Genomic DNA, 23,169 nt, shown 5'->3' on the forward strand with positions numbered 1-23,169 from the left:
CATCTCTGCCTTGGTGGTTAAGGACTAGGGACGGTGGAACCCAAGCAAGGGTGTCTGGGGGCAGTGGGGCAGCAGCCCAGCCAGTGTCCCCTCCCTCACCTGCTGCTCCATAGCCAGGCCACCTTACCTGAATCACTCCCTGTGAGCCTGCCCCCCAGTCCCCAGACAGCCCATCTGTCTTGAATCTCTCCCCAGGAGGACTCCCTCACTTCCAGAAGCCCCCCAAGAAGAGAACACACATCATATATGTCCATTTATTTCAAGGCAGGGAGCATAGACACGTCCCCGACTCTGGGACGGGGAGGAGACAAGAACATGGTACAAAACTTGGAAAATGAAGGGTCAGCTACAGCTGAGACGGCACCCACAGAGTAGTTTAAGGCTCCAGACGTAAATATGTGCAGATGCTCACACGTACGCACGCGCACACGCACACAGAGCGCCCTTGACACGGGAGCTGGGGGCAGACGCCACAGCTCCCACTGGTGGCGGCTGCCGGATATATTGCAATTACGTATATTAAAAGTGTGAAATGAGTGGGAAGACTGTGGGCCCCGGCCACCTGGTGCAGGGGCCTCCCCAGCCTGCGGGCTCCCTCCTGCTCACTGCTCACCTGGCCCCGGCAGGCTCATCGGGCCGTCAGGTGGGGAGGGTCCAGTACCTACCTGTCCTGGGCTTCCACCGAACAGCACGATGGCAGAACAACTGCCCCGTGTCTCCTCCCCAGGGGTGCCCTGGCCCGTCCCAGAGCCTCCTGGGGCCCCTCACGGCAACCCCAGCATCAGAGGCAGGGTCTCTGGAAGTGCATCAGAGCTGACATCCCTGGGGCTCCTAGGGTCTCCTCGCTCCCTCCTTGACCCTCACTCACGGCTGTCAGGGGGTGGCCGTCCACAGCCTGGGCAGGCCCTCCCACCCCTGAATCCACTGGTGCCACCTGGCAAGTGGGGCCTGGACTGGGAATGACAAGGTGCGTGTCACATAATGGAAGCTGCATTTGGCTTTAGCGTTAAGGCCGCGCTGGGCGGAGGGTCCTGCAGGAGAGGCCAGTGCCCCCAGAGGGCCCTGAACACCCTGGTCACAGCCCTGCTCCTCCCTCTGCCGTGGGCCTCCCCACGTGGCTGTGCTTGCCGGGCCTCTCTGCCTCCACGGGGCTGGCTTAAAGTGCTGGGTGCCTGGGAGGGAGGCTCAGGCTGGGGAGTTCTGCAGGGACGCCCGCTGCCCCCGGGCTCTTATTTCAGGATGTAGTTAATGAAGAGCTGACAGGCCAGGAACAGGCAGAGCAGGAACCAGGCACGGGGGCTCTGCAGGAGGCCGGGGGCCGGCTGCCCCGCCTGCACCACGGAGCTCAGCATGGCCGAGAGGTGCCTGCAACGACAGGAGGGAGGGTGCTGAGCAGCACGGCCACCTGCCCGCTGAGAGGGCCGCCCTCCGAGCCGGGCCATCCCAGGGCCCCAGCCCGAGGACTTCCCACTCTCCCCCAGCAGCACCCATCCTGCTTCTCTGTCGACCACCGTTGACGTGCCTCTCTGATAACACAGAGCTGATCCAGGGCAGACGGGCCTCACTCACAGCACCGGGTCACTCTGTCCCTGTGTCCCAGGGCAGACGGGCCTCACTCACGGCACTGGGTCACTCTGTCCCTGTGTCCCACGGCAGACGGGCCTCACTCATGGCACTGGGACACTCGCTGTCCCTGGGTCCCACTCTGGTACATTTCTGGCCCCCATGTCCTATCCCTGGTAGGCCCCCCTTCATTGACGAGCCCTCCCATTAGGAGCCAGAGCAGAGGCCCGGGTCCAGCCCCCAGTGCTCCCGGGAGCCTGTCCAGCTCAGACTCTTGCCCTCGCCCTCCTGCCAGGTGCTCTGCCATCAGCTCAGGGGCCGAGGTGTGACAGCTCAGGGGCCCCAGGCAGCACGTCCCTCAACCTGGACTGGAGCTTGGCCCTGGCACTGAGCTGGACACTGTGCTCTGCCCCACCTCTGTGGTGGCAGTGGTGTCCACTGCCAGGGTCGCAGAGCATGGTCCGGGACCTTCCTCCCTGCTCACCCTGCTATAGCTGAGGCCCATGTGCAGCGGAGCTGGGGGTGCCGCTGTGTGCCCGAGGGTGCCAAGGACAGGCTCGCCCTATCCTCTAAGCTGCCATCTGCCCCCACGAACCTTGGGGTCCCTCCTTGGGCTACTCTCAGACCTGGGCCCTCGGACTCTCCAGCTCAGCTTTTGTTAACCGTAACTCATCCCATTCAGACCTACCCCAGGCCCACTCACTGGCCACCAAGCCCGGCTTCCGCCTGGAGCCATGGGGCTCCAGCCCATGCCCGTCTCCCACAGCGGGCTGTGCAGGGCAGCCTGGCCTACCTGTGCAGCTCCTGTTGGGCCTCCCGGATGGACAGCACAGCCTCCCGCAGTGCCTGTAGCCGCTGGGCCTCCCTTCTGCACCGAGGGCACGGGCTCTCGTCAGCTGGGATGCCCCAGGGGACGGGCGGACACAGGAGGGAGGGGAGAAGCCAGTATGAGCTGGGCGGTCACACCCAGCCCTGGACCTGTCCCACTGTTGGAAGACCCGCAGGAGCAAGCAGACCAGAGAGATGGAGGGGCGTGGGAGGGTGTTGGAGGAACCCCAGGCTTAGCTGGCCTCTAATGAGCCCCAGGAGCAAGTGGTCAGGGTGGCCAGGGCCCAGCCACTGCTGCAGAGGTAGGGACAAAGTGGGGAGATGGGTCCCACCCAGTGACAGCCAGGGAGCAGAGGCTGCCCGAGCAGGGCCAGGACAATGAGCAATCCTGACCTGCCTTCTCAGGGCCCTGCCCCTGGGGCGCCTGGCCTGGGCCTGCAGCCCCTTCCTCCTCTGCCCTAGCTATACCCCTCACCAGCCCCCAGGCTGCCCACCCCCAGACTTAGAGAGGGCAGGGTCTGCTGGGAGGGCTGCCAGGGCAGGCGAGGGGCTTCCAGCTGGGGCTGGCCAGCTGGGGAAGGGGCTTCTCTGGCCTTTCCCATGCCGCAGAGGAGCTGCAGCTGGGAGTCAGCCCTCCCCTCCTGTCCCCCCTGCCGCTCAGGGTCCACGCACCCACCAGGCCAGGCTGGGCGGTCCGAGGAAGGCTCACCAGGAGCATAGTTGCAGTCCTCGTCCGACGTCTCTGGGCAGGACTCGGGCGTGGAGCCGCTGCTCCCTGTGACCTGACTGTGGCCAGAGGGCTGGTCACTGGCCTTGCGCAGTCGCCGATCCGCACGAGACCTCTGCAGAAAAATGGAGCTGATGCAGCTGGGAGCCCATGTAACACGGCGATCCCTTGGGGACACGCGGCCTGTGTGCCAGGACAGTGCCAGGGAGGCGGCATGCGGACAGCCAGCTCGATGGCTGTGCACTGGGACAGTCTCAAATCTCCTTGCCACTGTGACTGGGCAGCCACAGCCTTTCCGTGGGCCTCAGTTTCCTCAGTGGTGACACAGAACAGCTGACCCCTCTGCAGGGGCCGCCGGCCTGTCAGCTGGCTCTGCACATGCTGGGCACACAGGGCACAGACCAGGCACCACCTGGCGGAGGCACCCAGGAGGCTCCAGGTACCCCGAGGCCACGTCTTCACCAGGGCGTCTCCTTCCCTCCTGTCCCTCAGCCCTTCCCTCATGCCCTTCCAGCTGTGCACAGATGTGGTCTCCGCCTCCTACCTGGGCTGCCCTGGGCTGCTTCCTTGAATGTGGAATGTGACAATGTGCTTCCTACTGTGGTGTGGGTCACCACAGGGTGGCAAAGGGACAGGGCAGTAGCCTCTGCACAGTGCCTAAAAATCCAGGCACCTTGGGTCCCACACTGGGTGGGGCAGGGGTCGGGGGCCTGGGTCAGCGGAGGCGCCACTGTGGTGGTGGGTAGGGATGTGGCAGGAGGGCAGGGGATGAGGGAGGAGGCCCAGGGTGCGAGGGTGTGGGCAGCCGCACAGGCGCCTGAGAACGTGCCTGCACCAGGGCCCTGGGGATGCTGACCTCATGCCCGGATGCCGGGCTGCCCCGGAAGGTGGTCTGGTGGGCCATGGTCTCCCGTTGCAGGGTGTGCAGGATCCCATCCTGCTCAAACTGGGCAACGTCCTTCAGGGGGTCCCAGGGGCTGTGGCTGGAGGGTCCAGAGGGCATTCGTTGGCAGAGGCCCTTTGGGGATGGGGCTCTGTCCTGACCCAGCCCTCAGCCTCCCCAGGGTGGCCAAAGGCCCAGAGTGCTGGCGAGGCCCTTCTGACCCTCCCTCCCCAGCGCACCCTCCAGGGGAAGGGCCGAAGCGGGGCGGGGAGTCGGCCTGGCAGCCGGGTGAGGCAGGTCTGCTGGGCTCGCCGTGCCAGGCCAGGGTCCCGCCCACTGGCTCACTTCTCGTATTGGTAGTGCCACTCCTGGGTGAGCGGGTCCAGGTGGAAGAGCTGTGGCTTCCAGGGCGTGAGGCTCTGCTGCAGCTCCTGGGAGCGCCGCCGCTGTGCCTCCTCCAGCACCAGCTTCTCCTGGGTGGCCTTGTGCTGGTCACCCTCGTGGATGGCCCTGGTGACGTGCTGCCAGAGCCTGTGGGCAGGGCCTGCCCTGAGCCGGGGGCCTGGGCGGCCCTGTCCCCTCAGCAGCTTGGGCTCAGGCCCTCTGCTGGGAGGAGCTACGTCCTCTGCTCCTCCGCTCTATGCCGCCCCGCAGCAGCCGTGCGGCCTTGAGATGCTTCTCTGTCCAGCCACACCTCCCCCTGCAGCGACCTCCCTGTGGAGCTGATGGTCACCTGCCAGCTGATGGGGACCCCACCCGCCAGCTGTCCCTGTCAGGACACATGGTTTGCCACGAGGGATTTGGTCACTCAAGGCCTTGGACAGTGGGCTCCGCGGGGACACTTGGGTCTCACCTCTCAGACTCCAGCTCCATCTGCTCCTCCAACGGCACCGTGTGCCGCTTCAGCCGCTGCCTGCGGACCTCCCTGCTCGGGCTCCAGAAGAGCTCGGTGCTTCCGCTGCCCTCCTCCTTGATAAACACGTCTCGGTCCTGCCCCAGGTGGCCAGCCAGGGTCAGTGCTGCCAGCCTGGAGGATGACCGCCCCGAGACCCAGCCAGGCTTGCCCTGTGGGGCATCTGCTCACCCAGTGTCCGGTGAGATGTGCCAGGACCTCCTCTCCTGATGTGATCTTCCCCGAGATTTGGTTGATGCTGGTGCTGTCCCCAAAGAAAGGCTGCAGGGCACATGGGACAGGCGGACGCCTGGTGAGCAAGGGGGCCAAGCCCCGGCCAGAGACGCATCCTCCTGGGGCACAGAGTGGTCACTGGTGATCATGGCTAGGACGAGGCCTGGTGCTGGAGGAGGTTGCCCTCACCCTGCCTCAGCCTGAGCTCCAGGATGCAGGGTCCCTGTCTAAGGTTTACTGGCTCTGCTGTGTGACCTGCATGTGGTCCCTTTCCCTCTCTGGGCCCTGTCTGTTCTGTTGGATATAAAGAGCAGCTCTCCCACGTTCACTAGTTTGGAAAGCCATTCTGGGGTGCAAGGCGGGGATCCCCAGAGCTTTACTCCCCGCCTGGCCCGAGCTGTGAGCCCTGACTCCCGGAGGCTTTGCCTGCTACCTTGAGCTTGAAGTCCAGCTCGGCTTGGAGGCTGCTCTTCTCACACACGATGGTCACTTTTCCTCCCAGCTCCATGGTCATGGTACCGTACAGGATGCCTGGAAGGTGGCTGGGGTCAGGGCGAGCCCTGGAATTCCAGTGTTGGATCCCAGGAGGGTGAGAAGGGAGCCTCCCGCCCCTCTGTGACTGTTCTCGAGGAAGGGGACCCCTTCCTTGCCACGGTGCCCAGGCACAGTCCACATCCTCGGCTGCTCCAGGAACCCCGGTTCCCAGCTCCCAGAACCGCTGGCGCGTGAGACATTCATTGCAGCCGTCTTGGACAGCACCAAGGCCACCCCCGAGGACAGGCCTCTCCCTGATCACTGCTGGGTCCCTGGACGACACCCAGCACATTAAAAAAAATCAGTCCATCTTTTCTGGAAGAAGAAGTCTTCCATTTCTGGCCATGTGGAAAACTTACATCTAATTAAAGACATACCACCACTGCCACTAAAAAAAAAAAGATACACGAAACACCCAGAAACGTGGGATAAAATGCATTTTGCAAGCGAAAACCATATTGACACCAGACCATTCGCAGCCAGGCACGGTGGCCACACCTGTCATCCCAGCCGCTCGGGAGACTGAGGCAGAAAGGTCTCGAGTTCAAGGCCACTATGAGCAACTTACTGAGAACCTGTCTCAGAACAAAGCTGAGGAGGTCTGGGGGGCAGCTTGGTGTATAGCTCCCCGGTATCCAGTCCCCAGGACCGCAAAACAAACACGCAAAGGGAGCCCTCCACAGTGCGCTCAATAGACAGCCCAGAAACCACAGCCTTGCCACTCATCAGAGACGCGCACAGGATGGTGTGGTGGCACAGCACTGTGGGGCTGAGTGGCCCTGGGGTGAATTTCACCTTGTATGCATTTTGCTACAATGAAAAAAATTTAGAAATCTGGATCTGACCTCCAGATTGTGGTCTCTAAGTATTATTTCCTACTGTAAGGAACGGGGCTCCTTGGAGAAATGGCCAACTTGGGGTCCAGGGTGGGACGTGTCCAGGTGCCCATGGGAGGGAGGGAGGAGCCTGGCAGAGCCAACTCTCGTCCCTCAGGCCCGAGATGGGCAATCGGAGTGTAAGGGCAGACAGCAGAAGCTGGGGCCTGACACCATCGGCTGCGCCCCTCTGGTGACAGCAACGCAGCCTGACACCCAGCATACTCAGAGATGCCGGGAGAACTTGCTATTCTGAAAAGAGGAAAACTGGCACTATCCTAAAGCACAACTGAACTTCCCAGCTAACCCCCAGGAGACCAGGGGCCATTTCCCTTTAGGGATGCCCTCCTGTGAACCAGTGAAGGGGTGACCGACATCGCCTTCAGAGGTCAGCAGATTTGGCAGTGGTCACCACGTAACAGCACAGCACGGGACCAGTAGACACGTGCACCCCGACACGGACAGTCCCCACCAGGGCCTTGCTGGAGAGGCTGCGGAGTGGGGAGGGTCCACAGTGCAGGGCGGTCCAGTTCCCAGGGAGTGCTCAGAGCAAGGCACAGCAGGGACACTCAGGCTGTCTCCTCAAAGGCGCCATCACCAGAGGGGTGGAGGTGGGCGACAGGAAGCAGGCCTGGGAGAGCACAGGGCAGGAGCCCTGGCGCTCTGCGTGAGGAGATGCAGGCCGTGTGTGTGTGTGTGTGTGTGTGTGTGTGTGTGTGTGTGTGTGTGTGTGTGTTGCCCTCGGGCACTTATGGACCTCGAGATGAGGAGGGGAGAGGAGGAGGAGGAGAGGAGGAGAGGAGGAGAGGAGGAGAGCAGGAGGAGGAGGAGAGGAGGAGAGGAGGAGGAGGAGGAGGAGGAGGAGGAGGAGAGGAGGAGGAGGAGGAGAGGAGGAGAGGAGAGCAGGAGGAGGAGGAGAGGAGGAGGAGAGGAGGAGAGGAGGAGGAGAGCAGGAGAGGAGGAGGAGAGGAGGAGGGGAGGAGGAGGGGAGGAGAGGAGGAGAGGAGGAGGAGGAGGAGGAGGGAGAGAGGAGGAGGAAGAGGAGGAGGAGGAGGAGGAGGAGAGGAGGAAGAGGAGGAGGAGGAGGGCTGCTGGTCAGGACTTGGTCCCCAGCTTCTGTGCGGGGAGCCAGCAGCCTGTCCGGGGCACTTCCGCCTTACTGGCCCTCAGCAGAGGAGCCCCACCCAGGTCCAGGGAGGGTCAAGGGTGCATTGCGCAGGCCTGGGCCTAGGGGTTAAAGACAAACGCAGAGCTCTCTGAAGCTGGAAGGTGATCTGGGATTCGAACCAAGGCCTTCCATGTGGCTTGGAAACAGCCTACCACGGCCGCCAGAACTCCCAGCAAAACGCCATCTTCCCACCTCGGCCCAGAGGGGCTGGGTTTGGCTCTTGGGTCCCATAGGCAGCGGGAGCTTTGCCAGCATTCTTTCTCCCTCTGACCCCGTGCGCGTGAACCTCGCTCCCCGGGCTGACCTCACAGTCACCCACTGTGCCAAGTGGACTGAGCACCTTAAGGCAGCACCAGGGGCAGGGTGGGAGCAGCAGCGGACCCATGAGACTGCCAGGGTTTCTGGACAGAGAAGACAGGACAGCGGTTTCCAGTGCTGGGGATCCACAGGGGACGAGGCACCAGGACAAGGATGACATGCAGGGATGAAGAACAGCAGGTCAGAGATGGGGCCATGAGAACCTCCAGGGCAAAAACCAGGGCACAAACCAGACAGAGTGACCCAGGAAGTCAAAGGGGATGTCAGGGAGACAGGTCTCCAGGCGCATCCCACACGCGGGGACAGAGACCCGAGAGGCTCGGCGCAGACGGAGACGGCCGTCACTGGAATTCTAGAGAAGGGAAAACTCTGGCGTATGAGAAAAGCAGTGGCCGAAACCTCCAGACTTGTCAAAGCCACGAGTCAGCGACCCGAGGCCAAAGCCACAGACACACAGACCAAAACCCTTCAGCGGTAAACGCAAAATGGACCCTCAGAGCTAGCAGGCCACGGAGACTGGGGGAAATGCAGGTGCTTATGGCTTGGCGCAGCACGCCAACCCAAGGGGCCCAGAGCCGCGGGGCGGCACCCAGGTGTCGCCGTGGCAAGGGGAGCGTGGGGGCATGAGGGTCGGGTGGAGGGTCCATCGCCTCTGGCCAGAGGCAGAGTGCAGAGGCGGGCTGCTGTGTTCAACAGCACAATGTCATGTTTGCCAACACCCAGAGGAAACACCCAAGGGACCCTCGCGGAGACTGGATGCCGGTGAAGACGATGTGTCACTATCGGTTGGTCAGCTACAGTGAATGTCCCGCACCAAGTCCTCGGTTAACCGCAGGAACCCACGTGTTGGGGCACATGGAAACAGTCCCTGCCCTCTGGCCAATTTTTCTGCACACCTAAAACTACTGCTAAAAATAGTCTATGAATTAAAAATGAAACCCAAACCTTGACACAGCAGGGAGACAGCAGAGCCCAGGGACGCAGCTTGAGAGTCGAGAGAGCAAAGCAGTTGGTTGGGGCAGATGGGGGCCAGCACAACACGGCACAAGCCGCAGCCCCGAGAACGCGCTTCCCAAGGGGGAACCAACCAGCGCCAGAGGTCGCTGGAGACGGGAAGCAGGGATGTCTCCAACCAAAGAGAACAGAAGGGCCTAGCATGGTGCTGCCCTTGGGGCCAGCCTGGCGTGTCGAAGGGTGGGTGGCCTCTAACCTCTGCAGTGGGCATAGGGCATGGTGAGGGTGTAGTTCTCTGCTCGGTCCAGGAAGGTGAGCGTGGCCTTGCCGTCCAGCAGAGCCGACAGTGAGTTCCCTGCAGAGACAGGGGCGGGGGGCCAGTGAGTGCAGCCAGCCCCTCACTGGGGCCTCTCCTGTGGCTCCAAGCTCCTTTTCAAACGGTCCAAGGGTTTCCAGCCCCTCTAGCTGTGTGGCTGTGGGTGAGCCACTTCACCTCTCTGATCCTCAGGTCCTGTAAAAGCCCTATTCGGTTCACACACACTGCCTGCCCTGAGAAGTCATTTAACTTGCTGCATGTTAACAGTTTTCTTTAGCCATTAAACCAGGGGTTTCGGGGAGGCTGTGGACCTTTGGGAATGAGCCCTCTGGGATTCTAAACACCCTGTAGAAAGGGTGCACCCCACTCTGGGCTGAGAGCCGCGGCCAGGCTGGACCAGGCACAGGGTGGAAAAGGTGAGTGGAACCTGAGTCCAACGTCACCTGTCGCCAGAGAGGCCCTGATCACACACCTGTCCACAGGTGACCATGGCGAAGGGGTGCTGGTGGGGAAGCAAGGGGAGCCCTTTCCAAGCACCGTGCTGCCAGGCTGGGAGCAGCAGTGCCATGGAAGCCCGTCTCACGTGGGGCAGCAGTCGCATGCCACACGTCTCTGGTAACGGAGGCTGTGCTCTCAGCTTTATTTCATTTAGGCGTGGGTAGCTATTCAGTCTCATTTGCGTGGCTGGGGATGGACCCACGGCCTCATGCGTGCCAGCAAGCGCTCCCCGAGTCACACCTCCAGTCCCTATTTCAGTCGAGCTGCATGGCCACGTGTGATCGGCGGCTGTGGCACTGGGTGGCTCAGCTCTGGCCAGCCGTCCCAGCCTGGCTTCTCCCCATCGTCCTCCTGGCCTCCCTGGGAGCCACCCAGTCTCAGCGGAGGCGTGCGCGAGCTCCTGGCCAGGGTGTGAACAATTTTGCCACCATGTGGTTTCTGACCATGAGGGCGTGCATGGCCACCGTGTGGGACCTGGCCCTGCCCCATGTCCTTCGGGCCCAGGAGCACCCAGGGTGTCCCCTCACCGTAGAACCTGGACTTGGCTGTGATGCTGCCGCTGATGCAGAAGCCATCCTTCCGGTTGCTGACGTGGAAGGCGGTCACGGGCGGGTGGTGGGACACCTGCAGGCAGAGGTGACACTGGAGGCGGCACTGGAGAGGGTGGCCCCAGGGCAGTCAGGGGGCTTCCCAGGGGTTCCTGGGGAGTGGGGCCTGAGTCACAGGGCCTAGAAGCAGGCTAAATCCCTGAGTCATCCTGAGTGCCCCCATGAGCCCTTGGGATTGGCAGGATGTGGGGACGCTCGGGGCCCACCCTGCACCTGCTGCGCCAGAGCCCAGGCTCCGGGCCTGGCGGGGGGTCTTGCCTGCTCGGCGATGTAGAAGGTGTAGCTGTGGGTCTGCGGGTGGAGCCAGCAGCAGCGGAAGGTCTCCCCCAGCACCGGGTTGTAGGGCTTCTTGATTCCCTGTGGGGCGCAGAGCGTTGGCGGGGGCAGGGGGAAGGCTGCCCTGAGGGGCTGGGCCCGGGCAGTGTGGGGACTCCCAGCACCACCCTTGGAGGGCCTGGTCTTTTGCCAGCAACTGGAACAGCACCCCCTTTTCCCTGGGGAGGCCACTCTTTCCTGTGTGCATTCTGGGGGGACAGCCGGGGGGGGCCTGTCCACTTCCTCACCCCTCCTGGCCTGGGTGTAGCCCACGAGCACCCCAAAGCTGAGCTGTGGGGGAACTGGGGGGCAAGGAGACCGGGCTGCCACTCAGCCTCGGTGGGGGTCTGGGTTGGTCCCTTCCCTTCTCTGGGCCTCTGGGAAGTGCAGCTGGACCCTCGGTGCTCAGACTGTGTGGCGGGGACCCCAGGGCTGCTGGCGGAGCTGGGGGTGGAGCTCAGCCCTCCGGGTCCCTACAGCTGGCAGCTCTGCCACTGCCGGGCTGCGGGCTCTACACCGGTTCCGGAACTAGAACCTCTGAAGACCCTGGGTCTGCTGGCACCAGGGCCTGGTGGTGTGCCCAAGGCTGAGGCTGGTTCCCAGGGGTGGGAAGGGTCCAGCGTGGGTCCTTCGGGGGACGGGCACCACCTTTGGGGCTTGCTCCGAGCAGCCCAGGGGCCTCTCCGTGGGAAGTCAGGCCTGTCCTCCCACTCGGACCTTGGGTCACCGTGGGGCAGCCAGGACCCTGGAGCCCAGGGGAGGAGGCGTGGCTGGGAACTCACCTTGGGCTTCTTGTAGAAGCCTGACAGGTACCAGCGCAGCACGAGCTTGATGCGGCTGTAGGGGTCGTCCTCCCGGGCAGCACTGCCATGCGGGTGGGGAGCTCTGGTGTGCCTGGGGTCCCTGACCACCCTCCTCCCCTGACCGTACCCTCCACCATCCCAACTTCACCCCCTGAGCTACCCTGATGCTCCAGACACCCCCATCGTGCCAGGCAGCTCTGAAGCAGGGGATCCACCCCAACCCTAACCCTAACCCAGGCAGGCCACACGTGCCAGCTGCCCCACGCTGGGACACAGAGGGAGCGGCTGGCCCTGGCAGCCATCTGGAAGCCCTGGGTGCTCCTGCCCTCCATGCCCTGTGGGCTCCGGGCCCGGCCCTTTCCCCGTGGCCACTCTGCCGCAGTGCACCTGGAGAGCAGGTCGGCGTGGTAGTAGTAGTCGGAGAGTTTGCTGAGGAAGGAGCGTGGCTCCAGCACGAAGGTGGGCAGCGCCACGCGGGACAGGTCCATGCCTGGCCGCAGCTGCCGCAGCAGCACCCACACCAGGCCCTTGTTCTCCTCGGACACCGTCTCCACCTGCGACGCCTCGTTCAGCTGCAGCAGAGAGCCTGGGGTCAGCTCTGCATGCCCGAGAGCGGGGAGCGGGCAGGCGCAGCTGGCTGGGGAGGGCGTGGACACTTGGTCTGGCCCCACAGCATCAGCAGTCCCCTTCCCAATACGTCCACTCTGCCTGGGGCAGTGCGGCTGCCCGTCCAGGCCAGCTCTCGCCTGCTCCCCTGAGCCTGCTGCTCCAGCTGGCAGGCCTGGGCCCTCCCCTCTCTGAGTCCAGGCGGGCCCGGCTGGATGGGGCTGTGGGGCTTCAGTGACCCCTGGGTGACACCTGGGAGGAGCTCCAGCAGGGAGGTTTTGGCTCCTCTGACCCTCGGCTGGTCTGTGAGGCAGGAGTTCCTCCATTTAAAAAATCATTTAAAAATTATTTTAAAATCTTGACCCTTTCTGGAGGATGCTAGCCTCCAAAACTGCCGTGGCCTCAAGGCCTGCCGCCCACGGAGCCTTCACGCCGGGCACGCTGAAGCGGACACTCAGCCCCTGGCCGGCGCCCTGCCAGCTCGCTCACTTGTTTGGGCGCAAGGTGGGAAGCAGGGGCACCCTGGATGCTCTCCTTCTCTTTCCCGTGACATCTGACCCTCCTCACGATGGTCAACACTGCAGTGACAGCCTTGGGCCCCCGGCCTTCCTGCACGCTGGGTAGAGGGTGGGCCTGTCGCCCTCTCCATAAGCCCCCAGGGAAGCAGGAAGGTCCCCAAGGCCGACAGAGAGGTCGGCACAGCCAGGAGGGCAGGCTATGTCCAGCAGGAACCCTCTGCCACGGACAGTCCCTCTGAGCTGTGGCGCCTGGGCAGGGCAGGGCGGCGCCCTTCTGCTGTCACTGCTGGAGGCCACTGTGGTTCCTGGCTTGGGCAAGTCGGTGTGGTGGGGACCCCCAAGCCCCCCATTGCCCTGAGCTAGATTTGGGCTGCAGGAGGCAAGGGTGTGACCAGGTCCTGGTGACAGGCCCAGCACCATGTTTCTCCTCTCTCTAGAGTCAGATCTTGCAGCGGCCCCAGGCTGTTGTCCTCCTTTGTGACCTTCCCGAGGTCACGTGGCTAACGTGAGGCAGAGGGGGATTTGACGCAGGGCTGTCTGCGTTCTGGGTGAAAGCAGCTGCCTGGGGTGGCAGCAGGACAGGGCCTGGCACGGGCAGCCTGCGCGGGCACCCAGAGGAGGGGGAGCCCCAGAGGAAGGGGCATCTCCGACCCTCCGGAGGGGCAGGTCAGGGAGGGGCCATGCAGAGCCCGCTCAGCTCCTGGGCCAGCTCAGGGGCTCCCATGGGCAGCGGTCCATCAGGAGCCTTGCTGCTCGTCCACGTCACCCTCGGCTCTCTCCCTGGTGGGCATTTCCACCCCTCCTCAACCTGCCCCTCTGGGCACCTGGCCCTGGACAGTGCTCTTGGCTTCGGCCTCCCTCCCTGACTCCTCGGCTGCTCCTCCAGGCACAGTACCAGGCCTCTCCCCGGAGCCCCAGACTGGGTGGCCGCGCCTCCCAGGGACCCCTGACAGGTCCCACGGTCACAGGCCACATGTTCTGTCCTGCACCAGTCCTGCCTACTCGTCCTCTAAGTGCCCCCTCAGCGTGGCACCACGCGCAGGCGGGGCTGCCCATCCACCTCCGGAGGCGCGCTCCTGCTCCCACACGCCAGCCCGCCCCCCGCCCCGGCTCTCCGTTCAGCCCACGGGCGTCTCCCGACACCCTCCCGCAAGCCCTCCTGGCCCTCACTGCACACACCCCAGGCACATGCCGGCAGCCCAGTCGCCCAGCATGGCACCCATGGTCGGCAGGGCACCTCCAGCCGAACGCAGTTTCACAGAAGCCTATGTCAGATGAGGCCGCTCTGTCCACGGTGGAGCCAGATGCAAACAAGACTGTCTGTCTGCAGGTGGAGGGTCCCTGGGACCCGTGTCTGAAGCATGGGGCCAACACGAGGCAGCAAGGTCACTGGAAGGGCTGATGCTGGCCTTGCAGGTGAGCTGCCTCCTGAGAGGGTCTCAATGAACGAGCAAGCCCGGCTCTCCCTGCTCTGCATGTGACCTCTCCCTCTCACAGGTGCTCCCCTGTGAGGCCATCCGCCAGATGACACCACCCCAGGGGCCCTCAGCAGAGGCCAAATCATGGGGCTGCCCAATTCTGGACAGCCAGTCTCCAAACTGTGAGCTACAGAAAGTTTTCTCTCCAAAGCACCCAACCTCAGGTATTTTGTTATAGCAACAGGAAATGGCCGATACAGAGACGCTGTCCTGAACAGCAATGGGGACCCAAATTCCCCTTTCCTGTGGGACCAGGGGCTATGCCATCCACCTGCATATGCAGCTTTCTTTCTACCTGGACAGGAATGACTACAGAGGCCAGTCCTGGCAGCTCCCAGTCCTCAGCACTCTTGGCTTCTTCAACCTACCCCACTGCCCATCCCAGGCCTGGACCCTGTGCGTCCTTCCACCTGGGCTCCCACTTCCTGAGACACCACGGTGCCCACAGCATCTCAACATAGCAATTCAAGCACTCCATCTCTGTCCTCCATAGGAGCACCTCATGGGTGCTCACACCTGCCATGCACTTCTGTGGCCCCTATGACTGGGAGGCCACCTCCCTCTTGTTATTCAGGTCTTCATAGAGACCCCATGACCACCCCTTCAGGGCACTGCTCCACCCCATCATAAGCCCTTTACTCTCTTGTCCCCCTTTACCCTCCTCACCAGCTTCCTGAGTCCTCTGTGGTATATTAGTCAGTTTTCTGTTATTATGACAAACACCTAGGATAATCAACTGATAAAGAAAACAGGTTTATTTGGTTCACAGTGTTGGGGATTTTTGCCCTTGGTTGGCCCTGCTGGGTTTTGGAGCTGTGGTGAGGTGGCACACCCTGGCAGAAGTGTGTGGCACAGTAAGTTGCTCACCTTACAGGAAGCAGAAGAGAAGCAGCCTGGATCCCACAGTCCCCTTTGGGGACACACCCCCAACGACCTGAAGTCCTCCTTTCAGGCCCCACCTGGTGGGGTTCTCCTGCCTCCCACAGGCACCAAGCTGGGGACAAAGCCCGCAACACAAGGGCTTTTGGGACACTCCAGTCCAAGCCACGCAGTGGGTTGATGGCCTGCTTTCTGCTTCCACGAACACGGGTTGTGGGGGCAGCCCAGGCCCACCATCTCCCAGGGCCCAGGAGCAGCAGCTCCCTGGTGGCACAGAATCCTCGTCCTGCTCATCGCCCGCCGGGCTGGCGAGGGCCTCCTGGGCATCCTGTCCTCTAACAGGTGGTCCCAGCTCCAGGGGCTGCCTCTTTCGGGGGACCCTCTGCCCCATCCCTGCATCTCACACCAGCAGGGTGGGGCCCAGGGAGCGGGCACATCTCAGAAGAGGGGCGTCCCCCTAGGGAGTGCTGGCAGCCGCTGCCCAGGGGGTGGACGGCAGCCCCCATCCTGGACCCTGGCAGGCCGCCCCGACTGGGCGGGGTAGCGCTCACCTCCCCGAGCTCCTCCTGGGTCTGCTCCACGTAGGTGGTCCCTCTGCGGGGCCCCCCGGGGCTCTCAGACTGGTCACTGCCGCTCTCGTGGGTCTTGCGGCTGTGGTCCTGGGTCTCCGCCCCCGAGTCCTCGGCGTTCTCTGACTTGTCTGAGAAGCCATCGTTCTCCAGGTGGTTCTCCAGGGAAGAGCCGCTCAGCCTGGAAGGCGGGTGCGCAGTGTGGTACCCGTCACAGGTGAGCCCCGGCCAGCACACCCACCTGGGCGCCGCACTCCGCGGCCCTCCATAACACCCCTGCGTTGGTGGCCACCCCCCACTGCTGGACACAGCAGCCCCCATTCTGTGATGAAGCAGCTGAGCCTCTGGGGACCAGCAGGTAACAGGTTCCCTGCTCCAGAGCAGCTCCATGTGCAGCTGGGTGGCTTCCTCCCCGCCCCACCTCGGGGTCCCTCGCCCGGCCCTCTGCGCTGCTCACGGGAACAGGTCCTGGTCTGGGTGCACGCTGGCTGAGGCCGGCAGTCCGTAGGGCGAGGAGGGCGAGGCGTCGGGCGAGGACCCCGGCTCCCCCTCGCGGCCCTGCTTGCAGGTGCTCAGTCGCAGCAGGCTGGAACAGCGCAGGGCCAGCTCCAGGGCGTCCAGCCAGCAGCGCCCTGGGGACACGGGTCAGCCGCCTGCCTTCACCACGGAGCCCACCTGCTCCCTGCTCGACCGCACCCCCCAGGGAGGCCACCTTCTTCCCCTCCACTCCTGCTGCCACAGATCCTGCTGCCACAGGTGGGGTGGGGGCAGACCCCAGAAATCCCTGTGGCCATGGACTTCCTGGGAGGCCTCAGGTGGCTCTTCAGAGAACCTCCATGCACCCATGCCACAGGCAGTGCTAAGGCCAGGAGGGTGAGGGACCCCTCAAGGTATAGGCCCAGGGCAGCCCTGCACCCAGAGGGTCGGCCTGCAGGTGTCCCCAGGTGGAGTGGGATGAGGGCCAGGAACAGCAGTCCAGGTGCCCTGGGGTTCCTGCTGGTCGGGAGCACAGGCAGGAGCAGGGTGGAGGTGGCAGGGCCTTGCATGTGGGAGGAGCCACTGCCCAGGCCACAGGGACGAAGCTGTGAACAGCAGAGGAGGGGAAGGGGCTCTTGCTCCTGGTCTCTGAGGCCTTCCTGGCAGGGAGGTGGGCTCAGACCCCTAGCTTTAACAGTCATGGGACGTGTGTCCACCCAGGTCACACCTGGCATCCTTCCACTCACAACAGCATCCTGGGGTGGCCGTGAGTGACAGCTTAAAGAACAATGAGAGTCTGGGGTCCAGGTGGGACCAGGCAGAGTGGGGAGTGGTCAGTCCTAGAGGGGCCTGGGCGTGGCTCTTGGAGACTGTCTCTTTACCTGACAAGCCCAAGGACCCTGCTTGGGTGGGGCATCCCAGGGGCCACTCTGGGAAACTCAGGAGGGACCCACCAGGACGGTGGCTCCTGGTTCTCTGGAGCTGCTCTTCTTGCCAGGGGACATCTGAGGCACTTCTGGGGTTCACTGAAGGCTGGGGTGGAGCAGAGCACCCCAGCCTGGTAAATAATCATGGGGCAGGTCCAGGGGTAGGGGTGGTGATGGGAGGTGGCCCACGTGGACAAGAGCCGGGAAGGTCCCAGCTACAGAGTTGGGGTTGGGACCTGAATGTGTTCCAGGCCCTCACTGAGGACCAGACATCCTGGAAGTGACGCCCACTGCAAGGCCTCCTGCCCCCCACCCTGACACCCACAGGGGCTGGGGACACTCTTCCTCCCCATCTGCCCCTCTGCCAATCAGGGACTCAGCTTGGGTGTCCCCAGTCTCCTTGTCTGATGGCTCGCTGCTCACCTCCCACTCAGGTCAGCAGGTCCATGAGGCATGGGCTGCCCTGTCCACCCCAGGGCCCAGGTGGAATCCCACAAATGATCAAATATTAAAGGGCGCATGGATATGGCATTGACCACCAGGGGGCGATGTGGCACTGGTCTGGAGGACACTGCCAGCCGCCAAGCCTGAGGGGCTGGACCCAGTGGGCAAGGGCCTCTAGGCTGGGCGCTGCCTGCTGAGGGCCCCTGAGGGCAAAGAGGGGTAGCCACTCCCGTCAGAGGGTGGTCACTGCGGAAGGTAGCTGCTAGCTCCAGGGACAGCTGTGGCTGTGAGAGTTGCCGTTCAGGGCAGCCTGGGTGGGGTGGGTCTGGAGCAGGGAATCACGCTCCTGTACCTCAGTTTCCTCATCTGTCCATGTGGAAGATGACAGCAGGACCTGCTGGTTCACGGTGCCCAGCAGGGTATGCAGCTTAGTTACTGTCACTTGGTTGCTCTAATGAGGTCCCTGGATTCTCATAACATTGGGGTGACAAGTATTAGTCACCCATGGGGAAGCTGAGGTTCAGAGAGGTACCACATGAACAGCCTGCCTGGTGCCAAGCCTGGGCTTGCCCCACGACCTCACATCTTATTGGGGGGTTGTGGAGGGCCTGAAGCATGTCCACCTACACCTGGATTACATCCCACAAGGGCCCCTCCTCCAGGGCAGGCACCCAGGAGGCAGGCAGATGGACTCACCGTCCGATTCCGAGGCGGCCCTGAAGATCAGGTAACTGCTGGGGAGGGGCTGTGTGATGGAGCCCACACTCTCGCCTTTGGGGCCCTGGAGAGGCAGAGACCTGCAGGGTCAGGCACCTGGCCAGGAAGACCTGGCGGGCAGCGAGAGAGACGGATGGGCGGGGATTCTCGCCCTCGGCTCTCCAGCTCTGAGCTTCCTGATTTAGGGTGGCCAGGATCCTGCAAAACCAGGATGCCCAGTTGAATCTGAATCTCAGAAAAATAATGAAGAGCTTTGTAGGGTAAGTACAGCCCATGGAACACCTGAGATAGACTTAAAGACAGTTCCCAACTTACAATAGTTCAAAGTACAATATTTTGACTTTACGGTAATAGGGAAGCATGCTCATATAGCCACTGTGTCCCACGTTCAGTACAGTGTTCAACTCATGGGACAGTCAGCAGGCTTGGAGTGGGAGGGTCTTGCCCAACTGTGGGCTGATGTGTGTTCTGATCTCAGGCAGGTGAGCTGAGCAATGGTGACTGGGAGCCAGGTGTGTTAAGTGCAGTTTAAACGTGTGGATTTCCAACTTACAATGGGTTATCTGGACATGACCTCATCACAAGTTGAAGAGAGTCTTCACTAAACACTGGTTCCTCTGAAGTCCATCTGCTGCTGGGTGCTCTGGGTTTCCCCTAGGAAGCCCAGCCCTGTTGGTCCTGGACTGAGCAGCCCGTTATGAGGGCGAGGTCTGGGCTAGAGGGGCCTGTAAGCCTCATCCTGCTCTGCCACCACTCCCTGAGGCCACCAAGGTTCTTTGTGGAGGGCCAGGACCATATCTGATGCCTGGCCCTGCAGGAGGCTTGGAGAAGTTAAGAGATCTGCTGGAGGCCCTGCAGTGGGCAGCGGTGTCCCATGGTGGGAACTGACCCCACTGCCGCAGCCCAGGAGGAGCCTCCCAACCCTATGGGTCCCTCTCCTCTGCCCAGTGCGTCCCCACCGCCTGGCAGTACCTTCACAGCCCAGACGGACTGGTCGAGTGGGTGGAAGAGCTTGAAGCAGAAGCCGTCCTTCTTGGAGGGGCGCTCGATGAGCTCACAGCAGTGCAGCAGCACGGTGCCCACCCACTGGCCCACCTTGGGCGTCTTGTAGATGAGCAGCACCCCTGGCTTCAGCACGCACCACAGCTTGGTCCAGCTCTTCAGGGTCCCGCGGATCTGCAAGGGGGCAGTGTGGTGACTTCTGCCCACTAAGGCTGCCCGTGGGCGTCTGGATGGCTTGGCGGGGCAGCCTGGGGTGGGGGCTCCAATGAGCTCTTCTCCCTCGCTGCCCCCTTCCTTGGCCCCCACTCCTGGGGGTTCCTGCTGTGTGCCTGGAAGGGCAGATGTAGTCCAGTTGAAGCTGGGCCACAAACCTGTGGGAGCCCTGTGGACTCAGAGCAGAGCTCAGGGATCGCCCTGGGGTGTGGCTGGGCTCCCCTCTGATTTCACAAAGGAGAACTTAAATGATGGCAGACTCAGAGAAATCTAGAGAAACCAGGGGCAGATTGCTGGTGAGGTTAATGGAGGTCAAGTTCAAAGTCAAGGAGGTCCCAGGGTCCTGGAAGGAACTAGCAGGAGTGGTGACTTGGGATTCTGAGCTTTGTCTAAGTTATCCTTTCTTCTCTTGTTCTAACTCAGCCTTCACATCACACCTTGTGGATATTGGTGATTTGAATCACGGTCTGACTCTTGTAGCTGTGTTGTGGTGTGCAAAGGTGCGGGTCAAAATGGCCCAGTTGCTATGGTGACACCGGCCCAAGGAAACTCTGCACAAAGGCTCAGAGTTATCAGTCGAGGCCTTGAGTTCAGACACCAACTCCCAGGAACACAGACTTCTGAGCATAACAAGAGGACCCTCATGTCTCGCCAGCCCTGTGCCCTTCCGTCTGCCTGCCTTGCTGACACATTCCTGCAAATAACCTTTTGATGACGAAACTTACATAATAAACGTGCTGAGCTAGCTCTGGGTCAGTCAAACTCCACCAGAGTCTGCTGCCCACCTGGCCCCACTTCTCCTCTCTATGTGTCTGTCTGTCTTTCCTTCATCTCCCATCCCCCCTCTGGTTTCTGAATTAATGGCCCTGCTGCTAATGGCAGTTGGCGTCTGAACAGGGACTGGACACAGGGGAACTTCTTCAGTGGTCAGATGAGGGGACGCTCCTGAGGCTGCGGCAGTCAAAGAAGGTGAGGAGCGTGAGTTTATAGCTGGTGTGAAATGTGGGGTAGCTAGGATCCAGAGAAAGGGGTCTCTGTGTTGCAACACTCAAGACTGTTTGCCTAGCTTCTGCTAGATCTCTAGCTCTCCTAGGCTTGCATCTAAAATGTAAATTGCACAAACTGGTTTGAGACCAAGAGAAAAAAATATTTTAAAATATTTTAACTCAAGTGGCTGTGGCTGGCTATCTTGTTTGCTCTGCACCCTGCCACCCTGCTTTCTGAACAAGTTCTTACCTAACACTACAGCACAGGGAGAAAAATGGAATGAGCTCATATATACAATTCTTCTTTTCCTTAAAAATATTTACCTGAGGATTTCAAGACTCTAATCTGAACCAAAAAGTAAGCTTCTGATCTGATAAAAACTGTTAACTACATTCGTCTGATATCTTGGCTTTTACAGTTAAAAATGAGTAAATTATATTTAATACAACGGGATCAATCTTCATAAATGTTTGTTAAAGGAGACATCTGATTCATTTACGAAGTTGGGATGCTAAATATTAAATATTAAATGTGTTTACATAAATTGGTAAATGAAAAACTTTGAGATTGCTTTGTGTCTGTGTCTTCACTAGAACAAAGTCACAAAGAGCTAAGATTTCATCTGGTGTAATTTATATACAAAGTATGAGAGGTTTCAGTTAAAGTACCATAAAATACAAAGTATTTCATCTTATTAAAGTGGAGTAATTTGTCCAAATTCAAAAATTTCTTAAAGATTGTTTCAAATGTAAATTTAAAAAGAAGGTAAAGAGATATAAGGTTTGTGAAGGGAAAGAGAGAAAAGAAGGTTTGTGAAGGAAAGAGATATAAGAAGTCTCTAGGAAGGGAAATAAAAAGCAGAAGGAAAAAAGCAGGTGACAGAAGGTTCATGTAAGAGTCAGAAGTTTCGTGTGAGTGACAGGTTTTGGAGCTAACCAAAGTTCAACCCTCTCTGTGTTAAAGTATAAGGATTTCTTAAAACATTAATCTGCTCTTCTCTGTCAAGGTAATTCTTAGCTCTTACACCTCCTGGTAAAAAATAAAAGGTTGCTGGTCTCATCGTCCCGTGGGGTTACTCATTCTGTTACCCTCTCCCAGCGCGCGGGTCTTCTGTTGCTCTCACAGAAGCCCCGCCTCCCTGATGACGTCACAGCTGGTTCTTTCCAAACCAGACTCTGGCCCTGGACCCCTGGCCGGCCAAAAGCTGCTGGACCCGGTCTCCCCCACTCAGCCTGAAGCAGCCAGGCGGTCATCGCCCACTTCCCTAACAGCACGAGGGTTCCCTCACCAGAGGGAAAGGTTCCGACACTCAGAGTAAATACACTGATCATATTTAAAAATAAAAATGGGGAGATGTGCAGAGCGGAGATTTGAATCGTGGTCTGAGTCTCCCGTGGCTGCATTTGCACTGGGCACTGCCCGTGTGAAGGCGCAGGTCAAGATGGCCCAGTTGCTATGGAGACACCAGCCCCAGGAGGCCACATGCAAAGGCACACGGTAGTCCTCAGGCGGGACCTTGAGTTCAGACACCAACTCCCAGGGATAAAAGAATTCTGAGCATAACAAGAGGACCCTCATGTCTCGCCAGCCCTGTGCCCTTCTGTTTGCCTGCCTTGCTGACACATTCCTGCAAATAACCTTTTGATGATGAAACTTACATAATAAACGTGCTGAGCTAGCTCTGGGTCAGTCAAACTCCACCAGAGTCTGCTGCCCACCTGGCCCCACTTCTCCTCTCTATGTGTGTCTGTCTTCCCTTCATCTCCCATCACCCCTCTGGTTTCTGAATTAACAGCCCTGCTGCTCACAGCAGTACCTAGCTTCCATTTTGCCTGTGGGGTGGAGGGTGGCAGAGGCACACCTGTGTCCCTTACTGTCCCCCAGGTTGGGCAGGGCTGTCCGATCTCCACTGTAAGGAGAGGGAAGCTGAGGCTCAGGGCTGAGTGCCTCGGGAGGTCTGAGCACAGCTGCCTGACCTTGAACCTGGGCACTTGCCAGGAGCCAGGGTGATGGCCCCTCCCAGGACTCTGAGGCCACAGACCAGGGCCCACTTTGTCAGGTGCCATCGAGGGAGGGCAGATGGAGTGGAGGCTTGAGCCAGCGGCTGCTGTCCTCACAGGAAGGGGCCCAGATTCGGAGGGTTGGCCGTGTGAACACGGAGGCAGGGAGCAGACTGATGTGGCCACAAGTCAAGGACACTAGAGCCAGAAGGGTCAGAAAGGACCCACCCCCAGGACATGTGGGGCCTGGCTGGCACCTTGATTTTGGACTTTTTCTTCCAGAAAAAGGAAATGAGGTTTCTATAGCTTTAAGCCATACAGGGCAGCCCCAGAACACGCATACATGCTGAGCATCTCTCAAGTGGCCGCAGCCCTCCCACTGCCCACTGGGAGCTCCCACTGCCAGCCACCCACCTTCAGGCTGTCAGCCATGATGACCACGCTGGGGTCCGTCAGGGCGCTGAACAGCTGCTTGGTGGCCCGCTTCTTCTCCTGTCGGTAGCTCTCCTTCTGTGCCTGGGCCCAGAGCACCAGCGGGTGGTCATGGGGGATGGCCCCCAGCTGCCCGGTCCCTCCCACCACCCAGCCTGGGGCTGGAGGAGGGCCAGGCAGGTAGAAGAGAGCAGTGGGGCACGGGGTGGTAGGCTGCAGTGTGCCCACCTAATGGCAGATGGGGGCCCCTCTCACCTTGGGCGCCTCCCTATGAAGGGGACAAACGACAGGCCCTGCCCCTCCCAGGGCCCAGGCCTACCTTGAGGGTCTCCTTCTTGGAGGTCCTGGCTTTTGGGGACACACACTCCTTGTCAGACCCATTGCACAGCCTGTTCTCTGCCTGCA

At 60.9% G+C, this 23,169-nt stretch overlaps 1 protein-coding gene across 4 annotated transcripts in view; it reads right to left on the reverse strand.

Moving 5' to 3' along the window:
• Positions 1-240: 240 nt before the first annotated feature.
• The window catches only part of OSBPL5 (oxysterol binding protein like 5), a 57,901-nt gene continuing 34,972 nt past the window's right edge, over positions 241-23,169 (reverse strand). For all 4 annotated transcript variants that reach the window (XM_079104923.1, XM_079104926.1, XM_079104924.1 and 1 more), the window contains 19 exons: positions 23,084-23,164; positions 22,747-22,848; positions 19,103-19,306; positions 18,110-18,194; positions 16,024-16,198; positions 15,549-15,747; positions 11,904-12,088; positions 11,496-11,577; positions 10,657-10,755; positions 10,318-10,414; positions 9,233-9,331; positions 5,561-5,658; positions 5,086-5,175; positions 4,855-4,991; positions 4,347-4,532; positions 3,975-4,101; positions 3,101-3,233; positions 2,357-2,459; positions 241-1,365 (listed from right to left, as the gene is read on the reverse strand). In XM_079104923.1, coding sequence (XP_078961049.1) covers positions 1,230-1,365; positions 2,357-2,459; positions 3,101-3,233; positions 3,975-4,101; positions 4,347-4,532; positions 4,855-4,991; positions 5,086-5,175; positions 5,561-5,658; positions 9,233-9,331; positions 10,318-10,414; positions 10,657-10,755; positions 11,496-11,577; positions 11,904-12,088; positions 15,549-15,747; positions 16,024-16,198; positions 18,110-18,194; positions 19,103-19,306; positions 22,747-22,848; positions 23,084-23,164 — 2,418 coding nt within the window. In that variant the 3' untranslated portion in view covers positions 241-1,229. The remainder of the gene's footprint in view (positions 1,366-2,356; positions 2,460-3,100; positions 3,234-3,974; positions 4,102-4,346; positions 4,533-4,854; positions 4,992-5,085; positions 5,176-5,560; positions 5,659-9,232; positions 9,332-10,317; positions 10,415-10,656; positions 10,756-11,495; positions 11,578-11,903; positions 12,089-15,548; positions 15,748-16,023; positions 16,199-18,109; positions 18,195-19,102; positions 19,307-22,746; positions 22,849-23,083; positions 23,165-23,169) is intronic.

The sequence above is a fragment of the Sciurus vulgaris genome (genome assembly GCF_902686455.1).
Source record: "Sciurus vulgaris genome assembly, chromosome: 11".
NCBI classification, from domain to species: domain Eukaryota; kingdom Metazoa; phylum Chordata; class Mammalia; order Rodentia; family Sciuridae; genus Sciurus; species Sciurus vulgaris.